Genomic DNA, 16,368 nt, shown 5'->3' on the forward strand with positions numbered 1-16,368 from the left:
TTAGCATCAAGTTAACCCCCAAGTAACGGATGTATCTATGGGACCATTTAAAGGGATAAAGGGCTTTTAGCTCTACCTGCAACCCCTCTGGAAGTTGTATCGGCATAACCTCCGACTTTTGGAGATTAATCTTAAGGCACGCAGCCACCCCATAATTCTCAAGAATCTCCATCACCGTCCGTAGGGAAGTCCTAGGATGAGATAATGTGAGCAGAACATCATCCGCATAGAGCATGAGTTTAGTTTCTTGTCTCCCTATTCTAATGCCTTGCACCTCAGGGTCATTTCGAATCAAAATCGCCAGAGATTCCATAGCTAGCGCAAAAAGCAAGGGGGAAAGAGCACAGCCCATGAACAACTCAAAGGGCTCTGAATCAATACCATTAATTCTTAATTGTGACAGGGGGTGTCGATAGAGAGCTGTAACCCAACTAAAAAACTGCCCACTAAAACCCACTCTCCGCAACAGTTCTAAAAGAAATGGCCACAGCACTCTATCAAATGCTTTCTCCGCGTCTAGCAAGAGAAAGACTGCTGGGTGCCCCATCTTCTCAATTCTGTCCAGTAAGTATTGTGCCTGCCTGGTATTATCAAAAGTTTGCCTGTGTGCTATGAACCCCACCTGGTCCTCATGAACCAGACGGGGTAACACTACTTGTAACCGACATGCCAGGATTGTGGTTAGAATTTTATAGTCTGTCCCTAACAGGGAAATTGGCCGATAGGAACTGCAGCTTTGTGGATCTTTATGCGGCTTAAGAAGCAGAACCATGCTGGCCAGCCTCCAAGACCGGGGGAGAACCGCATCCGATTGAATAGCATTAAACGCTCTAAGCAAAAGGGGTGCCAAAATGGAGCCATAACATTTATAAAATCGATTGCTATAGCCATCTGCTCCCTGCGCTTTCCCTCCAGGTAAACCCTTAATGGCCGTAACCACCTCCTCAAGCTCTATAGGTGCAGAAAGCCGGTCCTGCTCCGCCTGGCTTAGCTTTGGCAACTCCACCCTATCCAAAAGGCGCTGCACCGCCTCTCCCACCAGAGGATCTTCCTGCTTATACAGCATCTGATAGTATTTTACAAATATTCGTTGGATATCCTCTAGGTGCCCCCAGCTCTGCCCCTCCTCATCTCTAACCTTACCAATGGCATTGCGACTCACCAATTGCTTCAATTTATACGCTAAAAGTTTGCTAGCCTTATTATTAAACTCATAATATTCCTGTTAGGTTCGTTGCATTTGTTCCTTGATAATAGAGAGCTCCAAATTTAGTAACTGTACTCTAGCTCTATGCAGCTCCTCTTGGTGACTAGCACTAGCTTGTTGTTTAACCAGCATTTCTAACTGCTGAACAGTCTGCCTAAGTTCTGCTTCTTTCTCCCTGGATTCCTTGTGTATATATGAGTGCAATGATATCAACTTTCCACAGATCACCACTTTCAAACTCTCCCATAAAATCTCTGGCCATGTTTCTGGTGTATTATTATTATTATTTATTGCATTTGTACCCCACATTTTCCCACCTTTTTGCAGGCTCAATGTGACTTACAGAGTATGGTTATGATAGAGTCATTACATGATTTAAATACAGTTGATCATAAGCTGAGGTATAAGAGGATTTAGATGGAAAGGTGTTAGGTAAGGTCGTATGAGAGGTGTTTTGGTGTACTTGGGTGGTTTAAGGGATGATTTGTTTCATTGAGGATGACTTTTGTAGGCTTTGTTGTATCATTAATGTGTATCATTTAAATTGCAAAAATTCTCTAAGTTGCCCCTCAATTTGCTTAACATGGCTAGGATCATCCAATAACCCATCTGGGAACCGCCAATTTCTACCCCTCCCCCCCCCCCCCCCCCCCCCCCCCACCAGGCACATGAAAGCCCCGCAAGGTGATAGTAATCGGGGCATGATCCGACCAAGAGTGTGTATGAATCTCTGTGGACTCTGTCCGAAGAACTATTCCTGCACTCCCCATCCACATATCAATTCTCGAGTAAGTGTCATGTGGTGCCGAATAACAAGTATAATCCCTCTCATCCCCATGCATTACCCTCCAAACGTCCACCAGCCCCCACTGATTCAAAAACTGTAGTAACTTATCCCGTTCTGAATGTGCATAGCCAGCCATCCCCGTAGAATTGTCGACCGCGGGGTCCATTGTCACATTAAAATCTCCGCCCAAAAGCAACTCCCCCTGCACATATTTTGTCAAATGAGCGCTAAGGGACTCAAAAAAAACTCCCCCTGGGACTGATTTGGAGCATAGACATTAACTATAGTGTACACTTGTCCCTCAAGGGTAACCACCACAATGACAAATCTGCCCCCAGGATCCATCTTAACCGTTTGAACCTCCCATGCACGGTCATGCTTGAAGAATATCCCCACACCCACCGTTTTATTCTGCCGCCTATTAGACGCTAGATATTGAAGGGGGTATTTTGGATTACAAATTAGATATTCATGTTTGGGCAGCAAGTGTGTTTCTTGAACCAACATGAGATCAGCACCCACCCGATTTGCCTCTCTAAACAGCCTTTTACGTTTTATGGGAGTATTGAGCCCCCTTACATTCACAGATAAACACATAAGCTGAGTCATAAGGGTTCAAAGCAAGTATAACTATGGGCCTTCCCCAGGCTATTAGAGCACTTCCAACGCCTATGTATAATAGTAACCCCCTCCCGAAGAACCCCACCTCTCCCTCCCTCCCCCTTTTCCCATTTCAATCAACCAACCCGTCCCCCCCCCCCCCCCCCCCACACCCAAAACATTAAGATTCTCCCTTATAACACCGCAGAGAGGTGTCAAATGAAAAGAGGTGACATGATCTCTCTGCTCCCCTCCCGTTACAAAACTTCCAATAGAAACTTAAATGAAGATATATATCTTATTCCCAACAGTAACTTATTCAGCAGCTTAAACAGGCAGACTGCTCAAATCTAACTCCACTCATACAGCAAACAGACCAGATAGCCTGACAAAGAGCCATCCCATTCCATGCAATCAGGTCAGCTGTCCTTCAGATTTTTGACGCTGCAGGCACTTGTTGCTTTTTTCAACTCGCTGCCTTCTCGGACGCACAGGTAGGGATGTCGCTCATGAGCTTCCCACTGTGGTCGTAGGCTCCGCAGTGCCTCCCTCTGGTAAGATCTCCCGAGCCTCCTTTATCGATTTAATTTGCTGCATGCGGCCATCTCTGTAGGGCGAACGGATGCCGCCAACGGTACTTGATCCCCAGTTCTCGAAGTTTAATAGTAACTGGCTTTAATGCGGCTCTACGCTTCAGGGTTGCTGCAGCTAAATCTTGATAAATTTCGATGTCATAAGTGTCCCATTTAAAGTTATTCATTTTGAGGGCCGCCTGCAACACCTGCTCCTTTAATTTAAAGTCCTGAAAGCAGGCTATGATGTCTTTGGAGAGATTACCTCGTGTAGGGCCCAGGGCTCTGTGGCAGCACTCCAACAAGATCCCCTCGGGTTCAATCATAGCACCCGACTCCTTTAACAATGAGCTGACAAGTTGCTGCACCATTGCTTCACAGTCCTGATATAACGGGACCTCGGGTAATCCCCGGAAACGCAGATTGCGCCTGCGGCCCCGATTCTCAAGGTCTTCAATCTTATCTGTAAGTTGCTGCATTTCTGCCTGCGTTTTGTCACATCATCGATTTATCGAACTTAATTCCTCCGCCTGATCATCCATTCAGGTCTCTGCTTCCTCCACTCTGGACCCGAGCTCCTGGATTTCCCCACGTAGGTTCACTCCCAGGGTGGCCAGATCGGTGCGCACTGCTTTAAGATCGCAGCTGATCACACTTAGCCATTCTTTAAGCTCATCAAAGGACTCCGCAGCCGTCTTAGCGGTTTCCACCGGTGATCCGAACAACTCTGGCGGAGACGCTTCTCCTGGATGTTGATCCTGTTGCGGGGCCTCCAACTGTGAGCTCGCCATGCGGTTCGCGGTAGCGCTTGCGAACCCGAATTGTGTAAGATCTGCCTGACGATTCATCTCCAAAAGAGAAGTATGCAATCCTCGAGTCACCGCAGCTCAGCTCACGCGATTTCTTTACTGCTGGGAGCTTAAACTTGCATAAGAATGCGAAGGGGAGCAGGAGCTAATTTTTCATGCGACCACTGCAGTCGATGACGTCACTTCCTTGAAATACCTGCTTAATTATTTATTTTTCACAGAACTAATGGGGAACAGGAGGACTAAGTTGTCTCTATCCTGCAGCATTGTGTGGGAGAGGGATTTATAATACTTTACTGTCCTTCAGTATATATAAAGATGAGGTATAGTGGAAGATCAATGTTTGCCCCTGCCTAGTACTATGCATAGCAAGTCCCTTTTTATTGATAGATGCTGAAATCACTCTTGCACTCTGTTTCAAGGAGAGAGGTGTGGTAGCCGTGTTAGTCCACTCTTAAAGGTTATCAATAGAAATCAAACAAAATAAAACATGGAAAAGAAAATAAGATGATACCTTTTTTATTGGACATAACTTAATACATTTCTTGATTAGCTTTCGAAGGTTGCCCTTCTTCGTCAGATCGGAAATAAGCAAATGTGGTAGCAGGTAGTACCGTATTTTTCGGACTATAAGACACACTTTTTCCCCCCAAATTTGGGAGGAAAATGGGGGGTGCGTCTTATAGTCCGAAGGTAGATTTGGCTGGCTGGCAGGCCTCCCGCCCTCCGAGTTCGGGATCGCCGTCAGGGTTACCTCCTCCCCCCCCCCCCCCCCCCCCCGGCCCTGTCACCACTTCTCCCTACTCACGCGATCTTCCCTGGTGGTCTAGTGACATCGGGGCAGGAAAGAGCCCCCTCTTTCCTGTCCAGCGCGCTGCTCTCCTGTATGCAGCCTGACGGTCTCGGTGAGATTCAAAATGGCCGCCGAGACTTCAATTCTCGGCGGCCATTTTGAATCTCGCCGAGACCGTCAGGCAGCAATGCATACAGGAGGATGGAGAGCAGCGCGCTGGGCAGGAAAGAGGGGGCTCTTTCCTGCCCCGACGTCACTAGACCACCAGGGAAGATTGCATGAGTAAGGGGAGAAGTGGTGACAGGGCCGGGGGGGGGGGGGGGCGAGGAGGTAACCCTGACGGCGAACCCGAACTCGGAGGGAGGGATTCGGACAAGACGCACCGGAGCACCTAGGTTTTAGAGGAGGGAAAAAGGAAAAAAAAATTTTCCTATTTCCCTCCTCTAAAACCTAGGTGCGTCTTATGGTCCGGTGCGTCTTATAGTCCGAAAAATATGGTATATATAAGAGAAACATCAAAGCATTACTTTGACAGTCTGACAGAGTGGGAGGGTGGGGGTATGCATGGGGACATCAAAGCATTTTGGTATTCTAACAGAATGGGTGTTGGTAGGTGACAGGAGGGTAATAAACAGAGAAATAAACACAGAAATACAGCTTTATGGTTTATAATGGGTTAGAAAGGATCTGGGAAAAGAATGGAGATTGAATAAGGGCAGCTGGACAAGCCAAGTGATCCTTGCCTGCCAATTACTTCTGTATTAGAATGTAATTGTGCCCTTTCTGTTTCTTTGCAGCTGGCAGAACCACAACTAATGAAGAACTGGAAGACATGTTGGAAAGTGGAAACCCTGCCATCTTTTCCTCTGGGGTAGGAGCAGATTGTATGCTGTTGTCACTGCTTTAAAACTCTCACTGGTGTAAATGAATGGTCCAGTATGCAGTAATAGCTGCACAGCCACCAGCTAACTCCATTGTATTTGTACAGTTTCAGTATGATCACACAGAAAGGTGGTAACTCTCCCTAGGCTGTCCTGATTTTATGCATTCATCATCCATTGTTTGCTATCTAAAGAGTTTGAACAAGAAGATGAGGTTGAAATTGTAAGATGAATTTTCATGTAAAACAAAGCGAAGACGAAGGAGGAACAAGCCTCACATAACCGTGAGTGATGAAACAAAAAAGTGAAGTGAATCCAGGGAGGATCTCAAGAAGCTTTTCAGCTTGATTTATAATAAAGACTCCTTGAGATCCTCCCTGGATTCACCTCACTTTTTTATTTCATTTTTCATGTAAAACACCATCATTTCAGCAGATATTCAATTTTTTTAAATAGCTCACAGCAATGCTTGGTATATCTTCTCCAGACTTTTTATGGAGAGAAACTGCTGCTAGAGATTGTGGCAGCCATGCTAGATAGGAGCAAGTGGGCATGACGCCTATCTTTTTGCCCTGTTAAACCACCAGGGACCATCAAAGTCAGCCTGTGGGGGGGGGGGGGCTAAGTCCTACCATGATCTTATAGGGGGGCATGGGAGGAGATGTTTGGAATGGGAAGTGTGAAGCTCCCGGCCACTGGGTGATTCTGAAATGCAGGCTTCTGCTGGCCGGGGTCTCACTTGCCAGTCTTTTTGGAGTTCCCTTGGCTCCCAAGCCAAGCTATGTATTGCAATGGGCAAGGCCAACTGCTGAGCCATTGACAGTTCCAAACAAAATCCTCAAGGTAACTCTAGCAAGCACAGCATAGAAGTAAACAGTTCAGAACAAAGGGATTCCCTTTATCTTCTCCTCCTCTGGGTATTCTTGAACTAAGCCTGCTTGAGGCTCCCTGGCACTTGGCTTTAGGACAGTCTGTAAAGACACATGCCCTTCCTGCTCTCTACCTGGTCTTACTGTCCCCAGGCTCCTGAGCAGGCTTCTGGCTGGTCTTCACCTAGATCCTTGCAGGCACCCACCTCTATATCTGGGGCTCCTGCCTTACTCAGGGTGACTGCTCAGGCATGCCTTCCTTCGGCTGGAAATCCTCTCCTGTCCATTTCAGGGTGTCCCGGTCATCCCTCTTATCCACGGGCCGTGACCCCTCGCACTCTCCTGGACTTCAACTAGGATCTTCCAGCTTTCACATATATGCAAATGAGACAGTCATCAAAATGCAAATTCACTTTAGTAGGACTTGGATTCAGTCTTGTGGGGCACAACTTCATTCCAAGTATCCTTCACTCGCAAATACACTGACTTAGCCCCTTTACTTTGAGAGACCGGGGTCTCAGTGTAAAACAGCCACCACCCCTGGATAGGACTTCACTCGCATTGACCTTACAGTCCTATCCTCCACCCCACAGCTGTTAGTTCATTTTACACAAGTCACCAGTGGTGTAGCCAAGGGTGGGCCCTTGTGGGCCCTTGCCCACCCACTTTGGGCTCAGGCCCACCCAGTAGCAGCACACCTATGATGTGGCTGGCAGGGATCCCCAAGCCCCACCAGCCAAAACTTCCCAACAACTGTCCTCTCCTGCATACCTCGTAAATAGCAGATGTTCACCTGCAGCAACTGATACGTACTGTTTGCACCGACCCCACAGCCTTCCCTCTGATGTATTCTCGCCTATGCGGAAACAGGAAGTTGCATCAGAGGGAAGGCTATGGGACCAACATGAGATGTGTATTAGTTGCTGCTCGCTGCCGGTGAAAATCTGCTACTTAAAAGGTATGCGGGGGAGAGCCCATATGGCATTCAGGCGAGAGAGGGAGAGACAAAATCACTTGTGGGACAGGGTGGAGTTCTGCCCAAAATTGGGTGTCTGGCTACGCCCCTGCAAGTCACAAGTTCCTCAGCAGCATAGCCTGGTAAGTACCTTCCCAGCTTTCAGAGTTTCCTTCTCTCTCTTTCTCTGGCAGCATCCCAGTACTCCTCATTTGTAATCCTCAGGCTCTGGGCATTGCAGGTCCCCCCCCCCCCATCTTCTCCCTTCTCTTGGCTTAGAGGGTGCTTTTTATAAGGTGACCAATAATCCACCCCACCTCTCTAGGCCTCTCCCCCTGCTTCCAGAAAGGTCCGCACCTAGGACTCTCTCCAACTTTCCAGCTTCTACTCAGAGAGTTCCCCCTGGTGGCCTCTCCAGGGATGGACAGGTCCTATACCACGAGCACCCCCTAGCCGTCCCTTCTGGTCACTACAATGGTCTATCCTCTTTGGCTCCCTCTAGTGGCCAGATCAGGGCAGTTTCATGTTTCTGGTAGGAGAGCGCCATCTAGCGGCCTCCTCAGGGTGGGGCAACCACTGTGTTTATCACAGAAGGGTGGGGTGCAGCAGTTCCAGGGAGTGGGATGGGGGATTAGAAGGGAGGTATGCTGTTTTTTGGATTGGGAGGAAGGATTGGAAGGGGCCTTTATGTTGTCTTAACTTTAGCCACTTAACTGGTTAGCTGTCTGAATATGACTGCTAACTGGCTAAGGGGCGGGGAAACCTGTATTATCGAAACAAGATGGGCGTCCATCTTTCATTTCGATAATATGGTCAGGGACGCCCAAATCTCAACATTTAGGTCGTCCCTAGACTTGGTCGTTTCTGATTTTCAGCGATAATGGAAACCGAGGACGCCCATCTCAGAAACGACCAAATCCAAGCCCTTTGGTCATGGCAGGAGCCAGCATTCATAGTGCACTGGTCCCCCTGACATACGAGGACACCAACCGGGCACCCTAGGGGGCACTGCAGTGGACTTCAGAAATTGCTCCCAGGTACATAGCTCCCTTACCTTGGGTGCTGAGCCCCCCAAAACCCACTCCCCACAACTGTGCAACACTACCATAGCCCTAAGGGGTGAAGGGGGAACCTACATGTGGGTACAGTGGATTTGTGGTGGGTTTTGAAGGGCTCACATTTACCACCACAAGTGTAACAGGTGGGGGGGGGATGGGCCTGGGTCCGCCTGCCTGAAGTGCGCTGCAGTACCCACTAAAACTGCTCCATGGACCTGCATACTGCTGTCAGGGAGCTGGGTATGACATTTGAGGCTGGCAAAAAATATTTTTAAAGTTTTTTATTTTAGGGTGAGAGGGGGTTAGTGACCACTGGGGAAGTAAGGGGAGGTAATCCCTGATTCCCTCCAGTGGTCATCTGATCAGTTCGGGCACCTTTTTGATGCTTGGCCTCAAGAAAAAATGGACCAAGTAAAGTCGGCCAAGTGCTCGTCAGGGACGCCCTTCTTTTTTCCATTATCGGCCGAGGGCACCCATGTGTTAAGTATGCCCTAGTCACGCCTTCGCTATGCTTCCGACACGCCGCCGGGAACTTTGGTCGTCCCCGCGATGGAAAGCAACTGAAACAGCGCTTGCTAAAGTCTCCAATGATCTGTTCCTGGCCATATCCAAAGGTCTCTATTCTATCCTCATCCTTCTCGATCTATCTGCTGCTTTTGACACTGTTGATCACAGCCTACTCCTTGATACGCTGTCCTCACTTGGATTTCAGGGCTCTGTTCTTTCCTGGTTTTCTTCTTATCTCTCCCAGCGTACTTTTAGTGTATACTCTAGTGGATCCTCTTCTACTTCTATCCCACTGTCAGTTGGTGTACCTCAGGGATCTGTCCTGGGAACTCTTCTTTTCTCCATCTATACTTCTTCCCTTGGTACTCTGATCTCATCCCATGGTTTTCAGTATCATCTTTACGCTGATGACTCCCAGATCCACCTGTCTACACCAGAAATCTCAGCCGAAATCCAGGCCAAAGTATCAGCCTGCCTGTCTGACATTGCTGCCTGGATGTCTCAGCGCCATCTGAAACTAAACATGACCAAGACTGAGCTTCTTATCTTCCCCCCTAAACCAACCTCTCCTCCTCCCCCATTCTCTATTTCTGTGGATAACACGCCCATCCTTCCTGTCTTATCAGCTCGTAACCTTGGGGTCATCTTCGACTCCTCCCTCTCCTTCTCTGCACATATTCAACAGACTGCTAAAACCTGTCGTTTCTTTCTCTATAATATCAGCAACATTCGCCCTTTCCTTTCTGAGCACACTACCAGAACCCTCATCCACACTCTTATCACCTCTCACTTAGACTATTGCAACTTGCTTCTCACAGGCCTCCCACTTAGCCATCTCTCTCCTCTTCAATCTGTTCAAACCTTTGCTGCACGACTAATATCCGCCAGTGTCGTTATGCTCATATTAGCCCTCTCCTCAAGTCACTTCACTGGCTTCATATCCGTTTCCACATACAGTTCAAACTCCTCTTATTGACTATAAGTGCATTCACTCTGCAGCTCCTCAGTACCTCTCCACTCTAATCTCTCCCTACATTCCTCCCCGGGAACTCCGTTCACTGGATAAATCTCTCTTATCTGCACCCTTCTCCTCCACTGCTAACTCCAGACTCCGTTCCTTTTATCTTGCTGCACACCTTATGCCTGGAATAGACTTCCTGAGCCGGTCTGTCAAGCTCCATCTCTGGCCGTCTTCAAATCTAAGCTAAAAGCCCACCATTTTGATGCTGCTTTTAACTCCTAACTCTTGTTCACTTGTTCAGAACCCTTATTTTATCATCCTCACTTTAATATTCCCTTATCTCTTGTTTGTCCTAATTAGATTGTAAGCTCTGTCGAGCAGGGACTGTATCTTCATGTTCAAGTGTACAGCACTGCGTACGTCTAGTAGCGCTATAGAAATGATGATTAGTAGTAGTAGACGCCCAAAATCGGCTTTCGATTATGCAGATTTTGGCTACCATGAGAGAAGGACGTCTATCTCCTGATTTGTGTCGAAAGATGGGCGTCCTTCTCTTTCGAAAATAAGCCTGATAGTGATATCCCATCCTCTAGGTAGCCTCATCTGTAACAGTACCACAGATTTCAACTCTTCTTCCCAGTGAGCAACTAAAGGCGCCTCCCTTTTTTGAGTTGGAAATTACTTAAATGTTCTCCCACCTGCTGTTTAATCTTTCTTCTGGTCAGCCCTATATACCATTTATTACATGGACAGCAAATGGCATATATAACTTGGGATGAATTGCAATCCGTTTTGTTATTCAGATAAAAAGGATGGCCTGTAGCAGGATTTATCACCATTCGTGTTACCAAAGTGTATTTGCAATATATGCAACCATCACACTTAAAATGACCCTTTTCATTTTGAATTACATCAAAATTATTTCTAAACATGGAAGAGTTCTCTCCCAAATTTTGCAATCTTGTATATGCAAAACTAGGTTTGTCACTTATTTTTGTATGTAAACTCAGTAAATATCAGTGCTTTTGTATAATCCTTTGAATCTGCCCCATTTGATTAAAAGAAGGCAGTATGCAAAGTATTCGATCATCCTTAGTTTCCATGTTCTTAGGCGTCTCTAATAGCCGCCATCTATGTGTATTGGTGACCCTTTTATCAGCAGCCTGTATGAATTTAAAGAGGTACCCCCTGTTTATAAATCTCTTATACAGCTGTCCCGCATAATGGTTATAGAGTTCTGAAGTACTGCATAATCTTTTCATCCTCAAAAGTTGACCCACTGGAATCCCATCTTTAATTTTCTTCGGATGAAAACTTTTATAATGCAGTGATGTATTTCTGTCCGTAGGTTTTCACGTCTCGAACACATGATGATCATAACTTATATGAATATCCAAAAAGTCTATATGATGTACTCCAACGTGGAACTCAAATTATTGATGTAATGCAAAAACAATTGTAGTGTTTTCTGATCCCCGGTCCACAGCAGCAGCACATCACCTATATATATAAAAGGCACTTTGAAGCCTCAAGCTCAAGCCGGAAACTTGAGGCGCCCGAGATATCCGGTTTGGCCTGCAGGCTCCAGTCACTGTAGCTCCGCCCTCGCGTCAAAACGCGATGACGTTGAGGGCGGGGCGGCCCTCGCAACCACGTCACTGAAGGACGAAGAGGAGAGGTGTGCAACTCGGAACGGAGGCACGGAGGGGGTGTCTGCAACTCGGGAGGGAGGGAGGACGGGGGGGGGGGATTACCCTGCTAGCGCCCGTTTCATTTTTGCCAGAAACGGGCATTTCTAATGTTTCCATAATTTGATGTAAGATGTAAACTGTGACAAGTATAAATGGTTCGTTTCAAAAGATGCCATATATAAACAAGCGATAATGGGTGCTACTGTGGCACCTTATCGCCACTCCTTTTGTCTGTAGGAAAAAAAGAATTTTCAAATTGAAAATAGTTCTTAGTAATCACATACTGTACCAATTTATTTAACAAAGTTGATTTTTCTACTGACAAATCCAAACTACCAATATTGTATATAAGTTGTAAAGCCATCTGCTGGGGCACATTGGTGTACAAGGACACTACAACCATAGTGATCAATATTAATTGAGATTCCTGCTGAATGGATAAACAATCCAAAATTTGCAACAGATGTGTAGAGTCACGCATATATGAGGGAATAGAGATTAATTTCTCTTTCAGGTGAAAATCCAGGAATTGTGACAATGGTTCAAACAATGAATTTCTCCCAGAAACAATCAGTCTACCCAAAGGAGACTCCAAAGATTTATGTATTTTTGGTATAAAATAAATGTGAGGAGTTACCGGATATGATTTATAAAGTTAATGAACTTTTTGTGTAGAAATTATCCCTTTATCACAAGCAGATTTTAATAAGATAAACAGTTCAGCTTGAATAGAGTCTGTAGGGTCTTGTAATAATTGATAATAAACCTCTTTATCCAATAACTGTCACATAGCTTCAACTTTGTATTTGTCCCTATCCTGGACTACCCCCCCCCCCTCCCTTTATGTGCTCTTAAAATAACAATCATATTGTCCAATTGTAATTCCCAAATGGCATTAAATTGTGCTTTTGTCAAATTACTCGATGGATGCTGTAAATCTTCCTACATCTTCTGTAAATCTCTCAATACTAGCCGTTGAAATGTTTTAGTGATTAGATAAGAACATAAGAGGTGGTGCCTTATGTGATTTAATAAAAGAAACCTCTACACCTTCCCCATCCTACTGAAAATCCTGATCAAAATGAGTTCTTAATCTCAGTTTTCGAAAAAAAAAAAAAAAAAACCCCAGTGTAATTGTTGTCTCACTGTAAAAGCATCTACTTTGCTAGAGGGTACAAATGATAATCTCCAATTCTAAAACTTGAAGCTGAACAGGTGTTAAAACTTTTGATGATAAATTGAAAACTATTCTTTAGTCTTGCGTGTTGGCCAGAGAGGTTTGACTGCCTGGGATTGGAGCTGGGTCTGGACTGCCTCTTGTAAAAATGTTTTATCACTCTCTGGGCAGTGCCAAGGTGGTCTGGGGCAGAGTCTGAGAAGAACCAGGGTTAATCCTATTGTGGTAGCATGATTGAGATTTGGGCACAGTGCCAAAATAAATTCAGCCACACAAAGCTTTAAAATAAAGCAAAATTCTTTATTAAGATACTAGGAAAAAAAGCCCGTTTCTGACACAAATGAAATGGGTGCTAGCAAGGTTTTCGTCGGAGTGTGTGTGTTTTACAGTGTGTGTGTGTGAGTGAGTGTGTGATGCAGAAAGAGTGAATGTGTGAGTGTGTGTGACAGAGAGAGTGAGACTGTGCGAGAGTGTGTGTGTGTGTGAGAATGAGAGTGTGTGCCGGGGGCCCCCTCCCACCCAGTTTCAAGGTCCGCCTGTGCCCCCTCCCTCCCAGTTTCAGGGTCCGGACCCCCTCCACGTTCCAGGGTCCGCTCTTCCTCCCACCCACCCAGTTCCAGGGTCTTTTCCCCCCTCTCCCCCTCCCTCCCAGTTTCTGGGTCAACCACCCTCCCTCCATCCCAGTTTCTGGATGCGCCTGGCCCCCCTCCAAGTTCCAGGGTCCGGCCACCCACCCTCCCTCCCAGTTCCAGGGTAGTTGCCCCCTCTCTTCCCCTCCTCTCCCCTCCCCTCCAGCCACCCACCTGCAACGATGTGAAGCTGACTCCGTGGCTTCATTGAAGTGAAGGGTTCGTAATTTTCATCAGGTTCGTCGCTCTTTAACCATCTCTGTCGGCGCCGCCCTCGCACCTCGATAGGTCCGCCGCCTTTGACATCGAAACGTGATGACGTCAAAACGCGATGACGTCAAGGGCGGCGGACCTATCAGAGGCTCAAGGGCGGGGCCGAGCGAGATGGTGACAGAGCAACGAACCTAACAATCTTTACGAACCCTTCACTTGAAGCCACAGAGTCAGCTTCAGAATGTTGAAGGTGCCTTTTATTATAGTAGAGATGCTGAATCCTGTTCACTTTATACACATGGTAAATTGGAAATAAAGGCTCCTGAAAATCAGATAGAATCTTCACACAGACTGCCACAGTCACTATTTGCACTTCACTTCAGTATTAACCTCTGGCCTGGCTCTGACCAGGCCACAAAGGATCAGGACTTTTGTCAAGATTCCAAGATAAAGCTTTTCTTACCTCAGACACAGGGTTGCCAGATGGGCGGTTTTCCCGCCCAATTGGGCGGTTTTCCGCAACCCGCCATGGGAAACGTTTGCCCGCGGCGGGTTGCGGTTTTTTGGGCTCGTTTTCTTTTTTCTGTGCGGGTTTTGGGCGGTTTTTTGGCCGGCAGGGGGTGGGGCTAATGGCGACAGAGGCGGGGTTTGTGACGTTTTGGGCGAGGTTTGTTGACGTATTGGGCGGGGCGATGACTGTGGGGGCGGGGCTGATGGCGGGAGCGGGGTGATGACGGGAGGGGTGGGGCTGATGGCGGGGGTGATGACGGAAGGGGCGGGGTTGATGACGGCAGGGGCGGGGGTGATGACGGAAGGGGCGGGGGTGATGACGTCGGGGGTGGGGTGTGTGCAGGTTTTGTGTGGGAATTTTTTTTTTTGTATGGCAACCCTGCTCAGACAGTGTTTTGTTACCTACATAGGCTGTAAAAGTGTATGCTGGAGGGCTGCACTTGTCTTCCCTGAGTCTCTCTGGCTTGTCTGTGCCCTGGAGTTTTAACTGGCCTCCCTTCCTGCTGAGCCCTCAAGAGTTAGTTTTTTTTTTTTTTTTTATGTGGCTCTGTGAAGGAATGAGCTGAAGGGGAACTCCATTACACCCATTAGCAGCATTATTCAGGTACTGCTGTGTTGAACTGCATTGGTTACTATGTATCTTAGAGTCAGATTCAAAGGCCTGGTACAGGCATTCAAAGGCATCTTATCTTTAGGATTGTTTAATGAAATGTACACTCTTTTTGTGCCCTTAGATCTGCCTATAAGGCTTTCTTCCCTCTGTGAGAAAAGCAAACTTGCCAGAACCCAGGCTTGTTTCATTCTACCTTTATGTAGCACCCTCCCCCAAAGAAATTCATCACATCAGATTATTTATTATTCAAACATTCAGTAAGAGCATGGCTTTTTTCCAGGCGTATAAAAATGAATCAGTTGTTCAACTGATTTATTTACAATGTTTATATTTGTAGAGTTTTAAGTCATCTAATTTTACTAAAATTATTTTATATTTTTCTAGTATTGTATCTCTTTTTACGTATTGTTTATTGATATTTGATTTATTGAATCATGATTTTAATAGCTTCATACAGTGATCTCAATGGTAAGACATGTTAGGATTAAAATGTTATGTTTATGTAGGCTAAGGTTTTTGATTGCTCTTTCTTCCAAGATCATCATGGATTCTAATATCACAAAACAAGCACTGAATGAGATTGAAACACGGCACAGCGAAATTATCAAATTGGAAAATAGCATCCGTGAACTGCATGACATGTTCATGGATATGGCCATGCTAGTGGAGAGTCAGGTAAGCTGCATGACATATCTATAACCCAACAAGGGGGGGGGGGTGGGGAATTACATAAAAAGCAGCTCTGGCAATTGGAAATCTGATGTACATGCTGTCTTAGCAGCAGCCTGATTGTAGGGCCAACCTTAGATATACAGGAGCCCAGATCTATGCCCCCTTCAGCTTGAGGCAGGCTTAGGGCCTTCTGTAGCATACGGGCCAAGGGAAGTTGCCCTGGTTGCCACCCTCTAATACCAGCTCTGCCTGACTATGAGACAATACAGCCTTGTTCTGCACTCCCAATCCTCAAAGGCCACCAACAGGTCAGGTGTTTAGGATATCCCTAATAATCATGCATGATGAGAAAGATTTGCACACAGTTGAGGATTGGGAGTGAAGACCAACGTGGCACATGAATCGGGTCTAGGCTACCAGCAGGATGCTATCTTTAGAGTAGGGTGTCTCTGTTAAATCAGCACATCAGTATTGCTGCCTTGGGGTGCACAGTTGGCCTCATTTGTGACTCTGGAATCCATCCTCTAAAGGAAGCACTAAAAATAATAGAATACCGGTTTATGCAACCCCAGTTCCAAGTTTATCTGACAAAAGCCACCTGGAGCTTAACTTAGCTCATAAAGATTAATTGTGGCTTTCTAAAACCTCAGGTGCTGTCAAATTCAATAAAAAAATGCAAGTTTCAGTCTTAGGCAAAACAATTACTATGTTGTAAGAGAAAACTTTCTTTGAGAAATAACTACAAAGATCATTATGGGGCTCATTTTCAAAACAGAAAAATGTCCAAAAAGTGGTAGAAATCTGCATTTGGATGTTTTTCTTACAAAAATGTCCAAATTGGTATTTTTCAAAACCAATTTTTAG

At 46.2% G+C, this 16,368-nt stretch overlaps 1 protein-coding gene across 2 annotated transcripts in view; it reads left to right on the forward strand.

Annotated features, from left to right (window-relative positions):
• STX1A (syntaxin 1A) overlaps positions 1 to 16,368 on the forward strand; it is a 557,770-nt gene that overhangs the window by 470,482 nt on the left and 70,920 nt on the right. For both annotated transcript variants that reach the window (XM_030185767.1, XM_030185768.1), the window contains exons 7-8: positions 5,566 to 5,639; positions 15,370 to 15,507. In XM_030185767.1, the coding sequence (XP_030041627.1) occupies positions 5,566 to 5,639; positions 15,370 to 15,507 (212 nt within the window). The remainder of the gene's footprint in view (positions 1 to 5,565; positions 5,640 to 15,369; positions 15,508 to 16,368) is intronic.

Source organism: Microcaecilia unicolor, chromosome 13, assembly GCF_901765095.1.
Source record: "Microcaecilia unicolor chromosome 13, aMicUni1.1, whole genome shotgun sequence".
NCBI lineage: Eukaryota > Metazoa > Chordata > Amphibia > Gymnophiona > Siphonopidae > Microcaecilia > Microcaecilia unicolor.